Source organism: Onthophagus taurus, chromosome 2, assembly GCF_036711975.1.
Source record: "Onthophagus taurus isolate NC chromosome 2, IU_Otau_3.0, whole genome shotgun sequence".
In the NCBI taxonomy this organism is placed as follows: domain Eukaryota; kingdom Metazoa; phylum Arthropoda; class Insecta; order Coleoptera; family Scarabaeidae; genus Onthophagus; species Onthophagus taurus.
This window is the reverse complement of record NC_091967.1, coordinates 23,770,449-23,787,586: the sequence shown is the minus strand read 5'-3', so window position 1 is coordinate 23,787,586 and position 17,138 is coordinate 23,770,449. Positions and strand designations below refer to the sequence as shown.

At 34.2% G+C, this 17,138-nt stretch overlaps 2 protein-coding genes and 1 long non-coding RNA gene across 4 annotated transcripts; 1 reads left to right on the top strand and 2 right to left on the bottom strand.

Moving 5' to 3' along the window:
• Positions 1-288: 288 nt before the first annotated feature.
• Positions 289-5,388, bottom strand: LOC139429065 (uncharacterized). Its single transcript, XR_011639767.1, has 2 exons — positions 4,424-5,388; positions 289-799 (listed from the first exon to the last, which is right to left on the bottom strand). It is a non-coding gene; the product is annotated as an uncharacterized lncRNA (long non-coding RNA).
• On the top strand, positions 2,331-4,413 carry LOC111416386 (uncharacterized). Of its 2 annotated transcripts, XM_023048389.2 has the most exons (4): positions 2,331-2,433; positions 2,538-3,217; positions 3,273-3,741; positions 3,795-4,413. In XM_023048389.2, the coding sequence occupies exons 2-4, from the start codon at positions 2,680-2,682 to the stop codon at positions 4,246-4,248; spliced, it is 1,461 nt and encodes a 486-aa protein (XP_022904157.2). In that variant the 5' UTR covers positions 2,331-2,433; positions 2,538-2,679; the 3' UTR covers positions 4,249-4,413. The 2 variants fall into 2 exon arrangements, with proteins under 2 accessions (XP_022904157.2, XP_022904156.2); XM_023048388.2 differs by lacking the exon at positions 2,331-2,433 and having other exon boundaries at positions 2,497-3,217.
• A 3,605-nt stretch (positions 5,389-8,993) lies between the features above and the next one.
• Positions 8,994-17,138, bottom strand: LOC111416388 (uncharacterized). Its single transcript, XM_023048392.2, has 3 exons — positions 16,415-17,138; positions 9,663-10,131; positions 8,994-9,608 (listed from the first exon to the last, which is right to left on the bottom strand). The coding sequence occupies exons 1-3, from the start codon at positions 16,986-16,988 to the stop codon at positions 9,128-9,130; spliced, it is 1,524 nt and encodes a 507-aa protein (XP_022904160.2). The 5' UTR covers positions 16,989-17,138; the 3' UTR covers positions 8,994-9,127.

Genomic DNA, 17,138 nt, shown 5'->3' with positions numbered 1-17,138 from the left:
CGGTTAATAGGAAACGTAGGAAACGTTCGATTAGTTATGCATAAGCACCGCCATACCATTTTAAACTTAAATTCTGAGCTTGCTTGTTATAACTCAATAATTATCACTATATAATACATAATAGAAGAGAAAATACTATTTAACCATAATATTTAAAGTAATTCTTATTTATATAAGAAAACTAAAGTCCCTAGATTATGAAAGTACCGCGGTTTGCCACCATTTTGGCTCGAAAGTCACGCGGCAAATTTAAAATAATAATAAGGGACTATTTAATGAAACAACATAAAAAATTAAATAGTTTATTGCGAAAAAAATACAGATAGAAATATATGTAGCCAAATAGAGGTAAGTGTACTGATCTAACTAAAATACCTCACAAACCTCTCATTATCTTACATAATTGCTTGTTTCTTTATATTCAGTACATGATTTTTCTTTTAATGAAAAATAGATCCAAATATTGGTGAATAGAATCGTCACTGCTGATTTTATTGCTTATCAAGTATATTCAATACATTCAAATGTTATGTGTTGTTTTTACGTATTTTGTGAATTAATGTCCCTGCCAAATAATACAATCAAGCTTTAGCATGGTCATCCAGATTTGCAGTATGGTTATGAGATTCTTGTGCCTGAAGCATGTAGAGATCTTGGATGCAGTTATTAATTATCAACCATGTCTGGTCTTCATCTTTATTATCAGCTTTATCTGATTCTTGTTGTTGTTTGCTTGATAAGTCTTGATAGTCTCATCGACGTTTTGAATTTTCTTGCATCTGGTGTTACTCGACGGCTTCTAATCAACAAAAACAAGTTTTCTATGGAATCTTGTGTACGCCTGCTTAACAATATGACATGTATTGAAACCCATACACTTCCAAATACTCTTTATGAAAGTCTAAAGCTGTCTGCGTAGATAGTAATATGCCAGTTTGGTATATTACTATCTAGATATTAAATGTAAACCTTAGGAAGCACAGTATGTTACAAAACAACTTTTAGTACAAAAGTTGTAGCAAATTTTATTGTTAACAATATTGCTCTCTTGCATTTTGCTCTTAAATGCGTCAATATCGAGATAGATACGAAAATATGAAAATTTGATGAATTTGTTGCTCTTTCAAGTGATTAAAGGTAACCCTTAGTAATCGCAGCATGTTACAAAAGAACTTTTAGCACAAAAGTTGTAGCAAATTTTATTGTTAACAATATTGCTCTCTTGCACTTTTGTTCTTAAATGCGTCAATATAGAGATAGATACGAAAATATGAAAATTTTATGAATTTGTTGCTTTTTCAATTGATTAAAGGTAACCCTTAGGAATCGCAGCATGTTACAAAAAAACTTTTAGCACAGAAGTTGTAGCAAATTTTATTGTTAACAATATTGCTCTCTTGCACTTTTGTTCTTAAATGCGTCAATATCGAGATAGATACGAAAATATGAAAATTTTATGAATTTGTTGCTCTTTCAAGTTATTAAAGGAAACACTTAGGTATCGGAGCTTGCTATAAGAAAACTTTTATAATAAGAATTGTTGCATATGTTATTATTAACAATATTGCTCTCTTGCACTTTTGCTCTTAGATACATCAATATCGAGGTAGATACGAAAATATGAAAACTTTATGAATTTGTTGCTTTTTCAAGTAATTAAAGGTAACCCTTAGAAATCACAGCATGTTACAAAAAAACTTTTAGCATAAAAGTTGTAGCAAATTTTATTGTTAACAATATTGCTCTGTTGCACTTTTGTTCTTAAATGCGTCAATATCGAGATAGATACGAAAATTTGAAAATTTTATGAATTTGTTGCTTTTTCAAGTTATTAAAGGTAATATTCTGGAATCGCTGCGTCTCACAAAAAAATTTTTACAATAAAAGTTGTAACAAATTTTATTGTTAACAATATTGCTCTCTTGCATTTTTGCTCTTGGATGCGTCAATATCTATTTTGACAATATTATATTTTGAACCGTCTTCAAATTAGGCAGAGGGTTTACTTATGACGTGTACAGTACGGCAATGTCGCTCGAGCAACGTTGCCAGATCATTGGTATATACTTTTATGCAATAGAAGTAGGGTATTCCAATAAAGTACAATTTTTGTCGCAATTGTATTGATTTTAAGTACGATGTGTTTCATAATACTTTGTTAAAATTTTGAAAATCGGTAGATTAAGTCGTATATCGGTAGGGTTGGTAACGCTGGCAGTGACATCCACTGACAAGCGGTGTCATACAGTGACAAGCTATTTTAAGCTCGAATAGTTTCCTTTTAATAGCGCCATCTCTAGGTACTTTAACACAATAAAATTGATTATATTTTGTAAGGTTACTAAGAATCTGAGCTTTCTTGTAATAACTTAAATAATTAAGATTAGATAACACATAAAGAAGAGAAAATACTATTTAACCGTAATATATAAGGTAAGAGGATATATAAGAGGATATATAAGGTTACATTAACTTTTTAGTAAACGCCATCTATTGGAGGTTTAGCTCAATGATTAAAATTGATTATAATTTTTTAGGTTATACCATTTTAAACTTAAGTTAAACTTAAATTTGTAGTTTACGTAGTTTTAATCTTTTCCGGCGAGGTATTTAAGTGAAGGTTAAATTTCTGCTGTAGCTGTTCTTACTACTTACTGAATAAAGAGAGTAATTGTGAAAATGGATACAGAACCAAAAGAAATGGTTGGACCATCAACAGATTCTGTAAATGCAAATAAAAATGAACTAGCAGAACAGCCAACAAGGGAACATACTAATCTCCTTAGAGAATATTTTAACAGTATCGCAAATCGTGAAGTTTTACATTTAAATTCAAGATCTGTAACCCCAGTCCTTTCTGTCGATTTAGGAATCGATTTAAAAATGGTTTCATCTCGAATGAAATATGTGTTAGCAGAGGCATTATGTTATTTTATGAAAGTTTGGCCTGGATGGTCCACTGCAGATTACAAAAATCCGTTATTAAAAGATGACTGTTTTTCGAAATATCAAGATTATTTACGATCAAAATTAATGTATATCATTGATAACGAAAGCCAATTTCGTAAAGATGGTGATTTTCAAAGAGGAGAATCAGTTTCTGTGGAATCTCAAACAGATATACCATCGAAAACTAATAAACCAGAAGCTGCTTTTAATTTGGCTATAACTGGAAAACCAAGCGTTTTGAATAATATTGTTTTTATTGAATTAGACAGTCAGAATTAATTATTTATTTTTGTTTCCTAAAAATATTTTCTTTCTGTTTTTAGATAACATATTAATAAAAAATCATTTAGAAAAACCATGGAAGCAATTACCTTCGATGGTATATTTTTTAAATCACCCTTATGTTAAGATTAGTGTTGATTTACCTTCGGTTAAATTTTCGCGATCTAACGTCCATGTTTATAAACGTTATATAACGGATGGTGGGGACACAACTACTTGCCCCCCAACAGACTTTATTACTGAAGTTGTGAACACCATTCCAAATTCTACACCTAAAGTTTATTCATATGACTTTATATCCGCTTATTTCAAACAATTAACATCCATATTGACAAAGTATAATATTAACAATCATCATTTAATTCAAAGCATCATCAGCGAGTTTTTACAGGATATTAAAGACTGCAATATGAATGGGGGTACCATGGCTGCACCGTTTATGGTAACTTATAATATTGGCGGAAAAGTATATGTTCGTAATAAAAAAATGGTTGTTAGCATTAATAAGAAGTAAGTAATGATAACAACCTATTAAATAATAAAAAAAAATCTTTTATTTCCAGCAAAAATGCAATAAATTTTTGCGAAATCTTAACTCCAAAAGTGTCATTTGCACTCCAAGAATTTAATGTTGTTGAAGATGAAAACGCAAAGGAACTTTCTTTCATTGATTTAAATAAAATAGCCTCAATGTCTAAAGAGGAACATTTAACACTAATAAATGCTTTTAATAATTGCGTAACGTTTCATTGTACGTTGTGCGATAAAGTGTATCAAGGAGAACGTTGCTATTCTGATTGTTTGGATCATTTTCGATTTTTACACAAAGGCGAGCAAGCGGTTGTATGTTTTAGATGTCGAAAGACGTTTGAAGTAATTAATTTGGCGTCGACTCGATGGGCTCATAATAATTGCTATGTCGCTCCAGGATTAGTTAAAATGGAAGATGGAAAAGGAGGAGAGGAAAGAAGTGAAAATGTGTTGGTGGGTCAAGGGGGAGTTGACGGCGATAAATAATAAAGTTTGAAGTTTTAATTTTAAATATATTAAGTCTATTTATACTTAAAAAATGTCTATTACTTAATAATCTTATATAATTATCTTTTTATCTTAGTTTTTAAATTAAGTGCTAAGGATAAGTAATTTTTTACCACTAAAATAAATGTTATAAAATTTTAACAATGTATTTTACCGATATTCTCCGCTCAATGGAAGATTTTTCTGTCCCCAACTACTTATGGCATTAACTTTTTTATGAATAGGATGTTGACTAACTGCACATCTGAGAACACTAGGTGCAAAACGACAGGCTGCGAATACCGCTGGATGTCACTTTTAATATCATGGAGATCGCAATTAACAGCGGCATGTTAGTTACGTATCTGGGGTTGTTTCTGGACAGCAAATGTATGTTCCGAGATCACATAAACACGGCTTGCTTTAAATCGGGAAAGATGTATGTATAGTAGCGAAGTTTGGGCTACCGGACTTACCAAGAACAACCGCGGAAGACTAGTCTTGGTGCAGAGGAGAGGCGTTGTACGCATAGCCAGTGTTTCAACAGCGACCGAGTCATGGCAAGTCCTGTAAAACGATCAATGCCGGCGGTACTGATCCCAAACATTATTATTACACTACGCAATTTTTGAGGGGCCATGGCTAGTTCCACAAGTACCTCTAATATTTTAGTGTTATCTTGGACTAACTTGGACATCACACATTAGTTGCAAAACCAAAAAAGCACCGATTATACTGACCCAGTGTCGAAGGGTTATTGGGAATACTTGGGGACTAAATCCGAAAGTTACAATATGGATCTACACATCTGTGATTAGACCCATGGTAGCTCACGGAGCCATAGTTTGGTGCTCAGCACTACAACATGCATATAAAACTAAATTGCTGCATCAATTGCAACGACTGGCCTGCCTGCTAATCACAAGCGCTATGAGATCTACACCTACGATTGCGATGAAGACTATGCTGAACGTGCTGCCCCTAGATACCTGTTGGAAATAATTCACGAACATACCCTATACAAGGTGTTCCGGTGACTCGGGGCATAAAATTAACCTCATATACTAAAAGAAAAAAATTTATTATAAATGTCTTCAAATGGCCAAGATATGGGCCATCAAAGTTCCGAAATTTTAACACATTTTTCTAAATATTTTCAATACCATTTATGGTAGAGCGTTGAAATTTGGTACAGGGTAAACAAATATCAAGCAAAATCATTGAACCAATTTTGATCGGGCGGCGGCAACATGCTATACAGGGTTGTCCCTAAAATTTGTTGCACTCCCGCCGGCATCAATGCACGCCTGATATATCTAGGCCATTTGAAGACTTTTATAATAATTTTTTTTCACGAATCGTCCTCATTTTTGCTCTAGTATATGAGGTTAATTTTGTGCCCGGAGGCCCGGACCACCCTGTATAATCTGAACGCGTGAAGATAAATTAATAATATTAGCGGAGCACAAAGGTTTACTGTAGACGAGTTTATTCATCGAGTTTCGAGTTGTTCCGTCGCGGCATTGTTGACGTTGACTGAGCCGCTCTTCCAAGTGGAACACGTCGCTATGGAGACCGAAGTGGATGGAAAATACCGATCGTTTTTAGTGTGGTGTGAGGGACCACATTGTTATCGTACTCTGTGCGCAATGGATGATCGCGTTACTTAAGCGAGGAATGTTTGTGGGTATGCACATTGAGGGTGTATCGTTCCGTGAAATTGCGCATAGTCTCGAGCAATCGTTATCGGCAGTGCAACGGGCATGGCGAGAATGGTCTGAGGTAGGACATAGGTACCTTCAGCCGCGACCCCAGCATACGAGGATCGCGCTCTTATGCTGACCGCTTTAGCGTCGTGTGCGTCCTCCTCAAGGCAACGTGGAGCTGTTTGTCCACCGGCAGGGGATGGTGCACTCACTACGCGAACTGTACGGCGGCGTTTGGTAGATAGTAGACTGCGCGCGCGTGGTGAGATACAGCGGATTCTAGGCACGGACGCTAGGCATTAGTGGGTGGCCGAGTAGAGGGTCATTTTGCTTTCCGACGAATCAAGATTCGAATTGAGCACCGGTGATGCGCGAATTTTAGTTCGTCGCAGACGTGGTGATCGTCTACTCGAGCAGTGTGTGCAAGAACGCCCTATCCACCGACAACCGAGCATTATGGTATGGGGTGTGATTACACATGGTGGACGTACACGTCTGCTGCGTGTATAGCAGACCATGACGGGTCAACGATACGTAGATGAGGTGCTACGGTCCGTTGTGCTTCTCTACGTTCGGCAGCGCCCAGGTCTGCTATACATGCACGACAACGTCCGACCGCACATTGGGCGTGTTGTGTAGACCTTTGTGGAAGAGCACCGTATACGAATGCCTCCATGGCCAGCTCGTTTTCTGGATCTGAATCCGATCGAACATGTTTGGGACATGACTGGTCGGAGACTTCAACGTTATCTAGCTTCCCCGGCTAACGTTGTGGAGCTATGGAGACGAGTTGAGGTGGCATTGTTGGCCATCACTCTCGCTATAATACAGCGACTTATAGACTCCATGCCATGTGGTGTAGCTATGGTACGCGAAGCTCACGGTAGATACTCGAGGATATACGGCGGGGTTGTGACGCTCTCCATGTGAGAGTAAGTTACACTACTTTAGTGCTACTTCCATACCAAATTTTATTGCGCTATACACACGCGTTCAGATTATACAGCGTGTGCTCATGAATTATTTCCAACAGTGTATTTTTATCAGGGAGGTGGCCGTGATGGCGTTGCTTCGATTGCAATCAGTAAATGATAACGAGGTTGTGAAAATGGGAATAGTCCGGAGTAAGTTCTGGAGTGAGGCTGTTCGAAAAACAACCCCTCCTTAAAGCTTGCACAGACTACATTACACCTACTTTCTTAGGCAAGCCACATTTTGGCATTGAAACGATACCCCAGAGCAATTCAAGCTCGGGCAAAACGTTGACCATCTACATCTACACTGATGGATCAAAGAAGGCATTTCGTTTGATACCTCGCTCATGAAAATCGGAATGTAAATGACAGAGTTACAGCTTGCGGCATTCTTGTATGACAACCTGCATATACAGGTGTTTTTTCTCTGCTAATATTACATTTAAAATGTATGTATTGTACATCAATGGAGTCAGAAAAACAAACTCTATCCAATGACGTGAAGAAAAATATACGCAGCAATTTGAAAAACAAAAGTTAATAATCACTTGAATTTGAAGATGGCGTTGGAAAAAATTTATTTGTAGTATGAATCGTAGTATTCATCAAACCATTTCATTTGATACCTCGCTCATGAAAATTGGAATGTAAATGACAGAGTTACAGCTTGGGGCGTTTTTTATCTGACACCCTGTATACAATTTCTTTGGTTTATGTCTACGTTTGTATCTTCAACAAAGGAAAAATTGATTTTTTTCACACACCTATAGAAATATAGCAATCCATGTTCAGTAATAGGTCTATAAGTACGCCTAGCTTGTTGTTTAGACGATAGGTGTATGATTTTACACTCAAAAGAAACTGCCTTATGATCAGAAATACAAGGATCAACAACCTTTGTTCCCTTAACACAATGCCCTGCTCCCAGATGCATCAATGTAGAGAATTTTTCAAGAATACGAAAATTAGAAGAGTATTAAAAAAAAAATCGGTATCCGTAGCATGATACAGAAAAACTTTTACAACAAAAGTTGTAGCAAATTGTACCCCTAACACAATGCCCTGTAACATTTTTGCTCCCAAATGCATCAATATAGAGAATTTGTCAAAAAGTATGTAATTTAGAACTGCGTTAAAAAAAATCGGTATCCGTAGCATGATACAGAAAAACTTTTACAACAAAAGTTGTAGCAAATTGTACCCTTAACACAATGCCCTGTAACATTTTTGCTCCTAGATACATCATTGTAGAGAATTTTTCAAATATATGAAAATTAGAAGAGTGTGAAAGCAAATCGGTATCCGAAGCATGATACAGAAAAACTTTTTTTGCTAAGCATAAAGTACAAACATATCGTTCAAGAAAGTGCATATTTCTTCATCAAAAAAACTTTCAAAACAAAAAACAGCATCGGTAAAGTTGTATGTACGAGATTGGCTTGGTGAAACAAATAGCGGCAAAGTTGGAGTCAAATCACATTTCTTTTAGACGAATGATTATAATTTGTGTTGATTAAACGAGAAAGAGGTAAATCGTCTTCTTCACTAGAATTATCTGTCTTCGGCGTCTCCGATGTGAGCGGTTTTATCGAATTCAGTCAAATGATTTATATCTGAAGGAAGTTCTTCATCATCACTATCTTCCTCAAAGTCTCTTCCATCATTAGGTGGAATAATATAAATGTCTGCTTCCCAAAATTCATCACTTTCCATCAAATCAATAAGCTCTTTGGTAGAACAGTACCTATATAGAAAATCACTCCCATTGTTCCGAAATTGGAACATTCGAAAATAACGGTAAATTACCATAATAAACGCATAAAATTTGGCAAGATCTTAACAAACATTTTTGCACTATAAACATGAGCATAGTACACTGTCAGATTTGTAAACGAGGGAATTCTAACAATGTAGTGCACTTCCCAATAACGTATGAGACTATGACAGACAAGATGAGGCTTGCAGAATGCAAAAAACCACGAAAATGCGGAAGTGGTGGGGTAAAACTGTCGCTGTTCCAATATTGGAACACTGGACAAAAACGGGTTAAATAATTAAAACTAATTTTATAATATTTATATTTTATTGTAATGGTAAAAAAAAATACTTATCTTTAGCACTTAATCTTAATTCGATACTAATAAAATAAATGATTAGTAACTAGTAAATATTTTTACAAATATAAATTAATACTTAACTTCAAACTTTATCATTTAAACTCTTAGATTTATCACCATCAACTCCCCCTTGACTCATAGATACATTTTCACTGCCTTCCCCTCCTCCTTTACCATCTTCCATTTTAAATAACATTTGAGTGACTTGGCAATTATGAGCCCATCGAGTAGACGCCAAATTAATTACTTCAAACGTCCTCCGACATTTAAAACATACAACCGCTTGCTCGCCTTTGTGTAAAAATCGAAAATGGTCCAAACAATCTGAATAGCAACGTTCTCCTTGATAGACTTTATTGCACAACGTACAATGAAACGTTACGCAATTATTAAAAGCATTTATTAGTGTTAAATGTTCCTCTTTAGACATTGACTCTATTTTGTTTAAGTCAATGAAAGAAATTTCTTTTGCATTTGTATCTTCAACAACATTAAATTCTTGGAGTGCAAATGTCACTTTAGGAGTTAGGATTTCGCAAAAATTTATTGCATTTGCATCTTTGCTAAAACAAAATAGTTTTTACTATTTAATTGGTTTTAATTAAATTTTGTTTTACTTTTTACTAGTACTAACAACCATTTTTTTGTTACGAACATAAACTTTTCCACCAATGTTATAAGTTACCATAAATGGTGCTGCCATGGTACCCCCATGCATATTGCAATCTTTAATATCTTGTAAATACTCGCCAAAGATGCTTCGAATTAAAAGATGATTCTTAACGTCATATTTCGTCAATATGGATGTTAATTGTTTAAAATAAGCGGATATAAAGTCATATGAATAAACTTTAGGTGTGGAATTTGGAAAGGTGTTCACAACTTCACTAATAAAGTCGGTTGGGGGGCAAGTAGTTGTGTCCCCACCATCTGTTATATAACGTTTATAAACATGGACGTTAGATCGTGAAAATCGAACTTTAGGTAAATCAACACTAATCTTAACATAAGGATGATTTAAAAAATATGTCATTGAACATAATTGTTTCCATGGTTTCTCTAAATGCTGTTTTATTAAAATGTTATCTAAAAATAAAAAGAAATTTTTATTATTTTATTATAAAATCATTACACCATTCCCTCCTTTAACTATTTATTTCTAAGTCATTACAAACGACGTAAATGTCCCTTCCTCGAAAAAATTATGTTTTTGACAAAGTCTTCGTCATCGTTGCAAAAACTACGATTCATTGCTCGTGAATCAGGTTTACTTTATGGGAATGATATTTTGCGGGTTTTAAAATTTTATAAACCGTTGATTTACTAATGTCCAAATTAGATCCAATACTCCTTACAGTAACATGAGGGCTTTCTTCCCCAGCCAAAACCACGATTGGTTGAACTTCCCTTGCAACATTTAGTAGGCCAGACTTCCAGAAATGTTTCGAGAGATGGCCATGCTGTATAAATTTAGTCACAGCTAGGCTCACCATACTTTGGCTAATGAGTTGGTGATCAGAATATGTTTTATTAAAGAGGTCAACTACTTACTAAATCAGTTTTTGACACTTAGGAAATTGTTTAAACTAATTGGTTACCATAGTTACTCATGGCTACTGCTATTTTCATCATGTCAACTAATCTGAAGTAATTAAACTTTAAAGTAATTTTTCTCGAAAATTTTCTTATGTAAGCAATATTAATATTGACTGTATTAGATTCAGAAAAAAATCTTCTTTCATATTCCGTAATAAAAATGGGGGATTGCCATTTGAAAAAAATACCGATGACGTCATAACTCGCTTAAAAATTGCGAAAGAAATTTAAAATCTACACCAAACAATTGCAAAAAATTTAAATCTTTAGACCCGTTTCACGTATTTTTCCATAAACCGTTCATAATATCACCTATATCCGTTACTTTATGGACACACTGTATAATGAAATATATTATAGACAAATCTTTGGATTACCAATGGGGTCGAGTTTAAGCGAAAATTTAAGCGGGATAGTTTTAAATGATTTATTAGACACACAGTTGATTAAAACACCGATAAAACCTTTGTTGATAACGAAGTATATGTATAGATGATCTATTAATTATCTTGCCTAAGGGGTAATATTCCCAATTGTTGAACGTTTTTAATGATTATAACGATAGATTAAAATTCACGGTGGAAATAAGTTTTTTGGATATGTCAATAATCATCGATAAGGACAATAACATAATAAAGACGAAATGGTATAAATAAGATATAAGTAGTGATAGATTATTGAATTACCACAGTAATCACCCAAAATCACAAATTATAAACACGATGAACAATTATATATACAGGTGTCTCAGCGAGACCGGTCATTAGACGTTTCTGGGGTTCTGGCCAAAATAAAAATTTAAGAATTCAGATTTAAGTATTATCAATTACGTTCTCTTGGTCTAAAATATTTTCAGATTTCTAGCACTTCCGGTTATACCGGAAGTCGCAACCTACTTTATTTTTTTAAATGGAACACCTTGTATATTTTTACATATTTGGATTTGTCTGTTTTCAAGGTTTATAAATAACTTTACTTTTTGCAATTTGATTCGGCCGTTCTCGAGTTATTCGAATTTTTCTAGAAAAATCTGCTCCAGCGGACATTTGTTCAAAAAATCATAGAACACTCGATTTTTAAGATATCAATTTATGATTCAGAACATGCTTAAACAACATGATGGAGTATGTTTTGGTGCCGAGAACGGTTGTCTAGATCGTTTGGTCACTTTACTATGGCACGTTAACTTTTCGAAACTTGGAAGCACCATAACTTCATTTTTTTTGTGACCAAACGTTCTAGACAGCCGTTCTCGGCACCAAAACATACTCCATCATGTTGCTTAAGCATGTTCTGAGTGTTCTCTGATTTTTTGAACAAATGTCTGCTGGCGCAGATTTTTCTAGAAAAATTCGAATAACTCGAGAACGGCCGAATCAAATTACAAAAAGTAAAGTTATTTATAAACCTTGAAAACAGACAAATCCAAATATGTAAAAATGTACAGGTCCATTTAAAAAAATAAAGTAGGTTGCGACTTCCGGTATAATCGGAAGTGCAAGAAATCTGAAAATATTTTAGTCGAAGAGATCGTAATTGATAATACTTAAGTTTGAATTTTCAAATTTTTATTTTCGCCAGAACCCCAGAAACGTCTAATGACCGGTCTCGCTGAGACACCTGTATAGAGCAATAAAATTGACAGATAAACCATTTTTGAAACAAATAAAACAAAAAATATATGATATTTTGTTAAATAATTTTTATCCCAAACACTTGATTAATAACTCATGATTTACAATACTAAATAATATACAGTGTGTCCCAGGATAGTTGTTACAAGAGGTATAATGACTTAAAATTTTTGAATTTTATTTTAAGCGTAAGGAATTAATTTATCACATTCGCGATCTTCATTAGAACTCTCGTTAGAAATTAAGTCCATAACCTCGTCCATAACTATATCATCATCATTACTGATATTATTCGTTTTTGCCACATCTTGGTCAATTTCATTTTCTTCGGGGTTTTCGTCGATGTCTTCATTCTCCTGTGTTACTTCGTTATTTTGTTTGTGTCTTATTAACGGTACTTGCATATATTTCCAATCATTTTCTTGTGCATTGATTCCAAATTGTTTCATGTCCTCTATGACATTTTGTAAAGCTTCTTCAACTGTAGCTTTGATATCCAAATTGAGAATTTCTTTTTCACGTGGTAAATTTTCTTTCTTCAGGCTGTTTTGTAATCTTTTGTCTTCCCTTGGAAATGTAAAAGTTCCCCTAAGATCGTTTATTGTATCAATTGTTGTCTTAATTCTCTCAACTCGGTTTAGCATATCCTTTATACTAAAATTTATTATTGTTGAATACGTGGAGGTCATGGACCTGGCAGCCCGAAATAAGGATTCACATGCTTGGCTACCAAAAATACCGATACTGAACATCTCTGGTTTTAACTCACCGCTTTTAAGCTTCCATATTAGTTTAATCAAAGCGTGGGCGTTCATCTCGATACAAAGGTAACAATTACTGGTTAAAAAGTTATCTGTTATTTTATATTCTTTTTTTCCTTGAATCCAGGCTCTCCAGATCGTAGTAAAAAATACAACATACCAGATGCGATGTAATCTAGTACCCAACTCAGTGCTGGAATTTAAGAACGACGATTCGATGTAGTACATAAGCTTAAGATACGCCACACTACCTTCACTTTGCGGAATTTCCTTATTCAGTTGTTCAATTACTATCAAACTGCACATTTTTTCTGCGGATGCAAAATTCATCTTGTCTTCACTTTTGAGATCAGAATCTGTCAGGAGATGTTTGTCTTTTGGAACCTTTAAGATCAATTCCCTGAGATGACTAGAGGTGGCAGTGTATTTCCCAATTGGCAAATTTATTCCTGATTTTAGGAAACGAGTACGCATTTTTGTTAAAATATGGGTGGTGCCTGTACATAACATTCATCATTTTTTTCGAAGTTGCAGTGGTACCACTCCCAATCTGGAACTGGCAAAGAATGGAGTAGCTCAGAATCTTTTGGGGTTGTTTTGTTATTTTTTTTATATTCAGGTGCTAAACGAGACTTCAAAGTATTTAAACGCATAGCTCTTAAAAGCCGAGTATCGCCGTCTGAGGAAAATCCCATAATTCTGATGCCAAATTTTTAGCTTCCTCCTTCATCCATCCAGGTTTAAGTATTTTGGGAAGTTTGTATGTCGCGTTGCAGAAGCAGGTTACTTTGGAGAAGATACTGTCATGTTGGTCCAACGAAGTTACAACTTTAATATCATCAAATTTATGCTGAAGCTTTTCCCATAAATTAGTTTCTGCTTTCGATTTTGCCCACGCCTTCAAATTTCGAAAAATTAAAGCATTTTCATCTGTTAAGTTCACGGCTCGGTTTACGACAGGTCTCTGATTAATAATCCCCCTGGGATTATCCTCGGGATTGTCTAATTCCTCAGGAGATTCTTCATTTAAAAATTCTGAATTTTCAACAGAAGTTTTAACCCTCTTCTTAGGAGCCCCTTCTTGATTACTAGACACAGATCTCGGCACAGATGCTTGAATTTCTTTTTTGTGTGATTTTCTTTTCTTTTTGAAATATTCGACCATCCAAAGTAGGACCTGTTGGTGTGCTGGTAACATTTTATAAATTTTCGGATTTCACTTAAATTTCACGTAAATTTTCGGTCACTTCTCACTTGTGATATACCACTGTTCTCGATTTATTTATGCAAATAGGGAAATAACTACACCCATGCGTTTGTAGAACCAAAATCAAAGAGGGCGATCACGCGTTAGCAGTTTTATGCGACACGACGCCATTTTGCGCAATCTACTTCGCTTCCAGATTCTTCCAATTTTTTTCTAATTCCATTATTCTCTTATTAATTCCCCGAATTTCCAGAGTAATTCCCCAAATTCCCCACTAATTCCTCTAATTCCACACTAATTCCTTACTAATTCCTGAAGATTGTACACCAAAATTCCCCTGCGAAATACCCCTCGGTTTATCGTTTTCAAGATAATCCACTTTTTATTATTCGATACAGACCAATGTTTTTAGAGGATAGTTAAAGATAGTTAAAAAATGTGTGCCCACGAATGACACGAAAACATGATTATTATAAACACCTACCTAGACGGTGACACTAAATTCATGTTGGAAGTTTCGTGGCCGAATTGCGTTGGGATAGCAAAACATGTAAATTGTGAAAGTTTACAATCTACATTACGTTATTTAAAAAGTCTCGTTTGTTGATGCTTTAGCAATCCACCGACAAAACGTTACACGCCGTTCTTCATCGCCTTGTTGCAATCCTTGCAAGGGTTGTAAATGATAAGCATGTCTATGATCATGTTTTAAAAGGCGATAAACACGCGCCTTAGAAATTCGTAAGGCATTCGAAACTTCTAACACACGTAGTGGGGTCTCTATCGAACTCACGCAAAATTCTTCTTCTAGAGTTTCTTTGCAGTGTAACATTGTCATTATTACGATCTACCCGTCATTATTTAGCCCTTGTTCAACTATTTGTCTATGCACTTTCACAAACACAGAAGAATGCGGATGTCTTCTATTTGGATATCTTTTCCTATACTCTAGGGCTACATCTGCTGAATTTTCGTTTGCAAACCAATAAACAAAATGAATATCCGCTAACTCATGGTTAGGAAAAATAAACGGCATTTTATAAAGTTTTTATGCAGCAAACAAAAAATTATAAAATGGTAAAAAAAAACAATTTAACACGATTAGGAAAAAGAGTAATACATTTAGCACGTTAATAAACAAGAAAATTGAATTTAACACGTTAACGAATAAGAAAAATTAATTTAACACCGATCAACAACTACTGCTGATTTGACACTTGGTACAATAAACTAAAACATTAGTGAATTTACCTACTTTGTTTCAATGGCAAACATTATTATACCTATCTTTAACAATCCTCAAAAAAAATTGGTCTGTATCGAATAATAAAAAGCGGATTATCTTGAAATCGATCAACTTTAACACATTTTGATAAGAGTACCATTTTTGCTTAAAAAAGTACCGACTATAAGAATTTTTATTCAAAAAGCCAAAAAGTATACTGTCAGAAAAGTTATTGTTATTTTAATCCGTAAAGAATACGTTACAGAGCGCTATAGTAAAACGCACTCCAGAATCATCTTTATCATGCCAAAAAACCTCCGTATACCAAATTTGAATATAATCGGTTGAAATACACGTGTAATATTAAATAAAAATCAATTAAAAAATTTAACTCAAACACCCTGTATCTTCAAAACAAAGCGTTTCTCGACCTATGTTTATATGAAGTTTTTGAGCTAATTTTAAAAGATCTATCGACTGTTAAAGTCCTGCTACAAAAGCCTGAAACACCCTGTATAATAGAGCGAGGGAACAAAGAATAGAATTCAAATTTGACCTTGTTGAGAAATTTTCAAAAAGACGTGATGTGTAGGCGTGATGAGATGGGTAGAAATTAAAAGATGATCAATGATAAAATTGCAAAAAGTTTTTGGTAAGAGTCGTATTCTACATATTGTGGTTTAGGTATAATAAATGTTTTCATTGTTAAATAATTATAGTTACATAAATCATTGAATTGTTGTTTCTTTAGATGACAAAAATTATTAAACCTGATGATGGGAATAGTCCCAAAACGTCGTTTGTAATGATTTAGAAATAAATAGTTAAAGGAGGGAATGGTGTAATGATTTCATAATAAAATAATAAAAGAAAACCTCCACACACAAAAAATTATAGAATTTTTTAGGAAATAAAAATAAATAAAATAAGTAAAATAAATTCTTACTTTCTACTTCAATAAAAACAATATTATTCAAAACACTTGGTTGTCCAGTTATAACCAAATTAAAAGGAGCTTCTGCTTTATTAGTTTTTGATGGTATATCTGTTTGACATTCCACAGAAACCGTTTCCCCTCTTTGAAAGTCACCATCCTTACGAAATTGGCTTTCATTATCAATGATATACATTAATTTTGATCGCAAATAATCTTGATATTTGGAAAAACAGTCATCTTTTAATAACGGATTCTTGTAATCTGTAGTGGACCATCCAGGCCAAACTTTCATAAAATAACATAATGCCTCTGCTAACACATACTTCATGCGAGTTGAAACCATTTTCAAATCAATCCCTAAATTGACTGAAAGGACCGGGGTTACAGATTTTACATTTAAATGTAAAACTTCACGATTTGCGACGCTGTTAAAATATTCTTTAAGGAGATTCGTTTGTTCCGTTATTGGCTGTTTTGCCAGTGCATTTTTATTTGCATTTACTGAAGGGGTTTCTTTTAATACGGTTTTTTTAGAGCCAGAATCTGTTGATGGTGGGACCACTTCTTTTGGTTCTGTATCCATTTTCACAATTAATCTTTTTATTCCGTAGTACGAACAACTACCTTTACTTTAAATCTCGCCGGAGAAAGTTAAACCTATGTGAACTTCAAATTTAAGTTTAATTTAGGTTTAAAACGATATAACCTAAAAAATTATAATCAATTTTAGTCA

Excerpts from the sequence above, each read along its gene's own strand:
- LOC111416386 (XM_023048389.2), top strand. The coding sequence starts at position 2,680 with ATGGATACAGAACCAAAAGAAATGGTTGGACCATCAACAGATTCTGTA. Across the intron at positions 3,218-3,272 it reads TGTTTTTATTGAATTAGACA|ATAACATATTAATAAAAAAT; the intron begins GTCAGAATTAAT and ends TTCTGTTTTTAG. Across the intron at positions 3,742-3,794 it reads GTTGTTAGCATTAATAAGAA|CAAAAATGCAATAAATTTTT; the intron begins GTAAGTAATGAT and ends TTTTATTTCCAG.
- LOC111416388 (XM_023048392.2), bottom strand. The coding sequence starts at position 16,988 with ATGGATACAGAACCAAAAGAAGTGGTCCCACCATCAACAGATTCTGGC. Across the intron at positions 10,132-16,414 it reads TGTTTTTATTGAAGTAGAAA|ATAACATTTTAATAAAACAG; the intron begins GTAAGAATTTAT and ends TTTTATTTTTAG. Across the intron at positions 9,609-9,662 it reads GTTGTTAGTACTAGTAAAAA|CAAAGATGCAAATGCAATAA; the intron begins GTAAAACAAAAT and ends ATTTTGTTTTAG.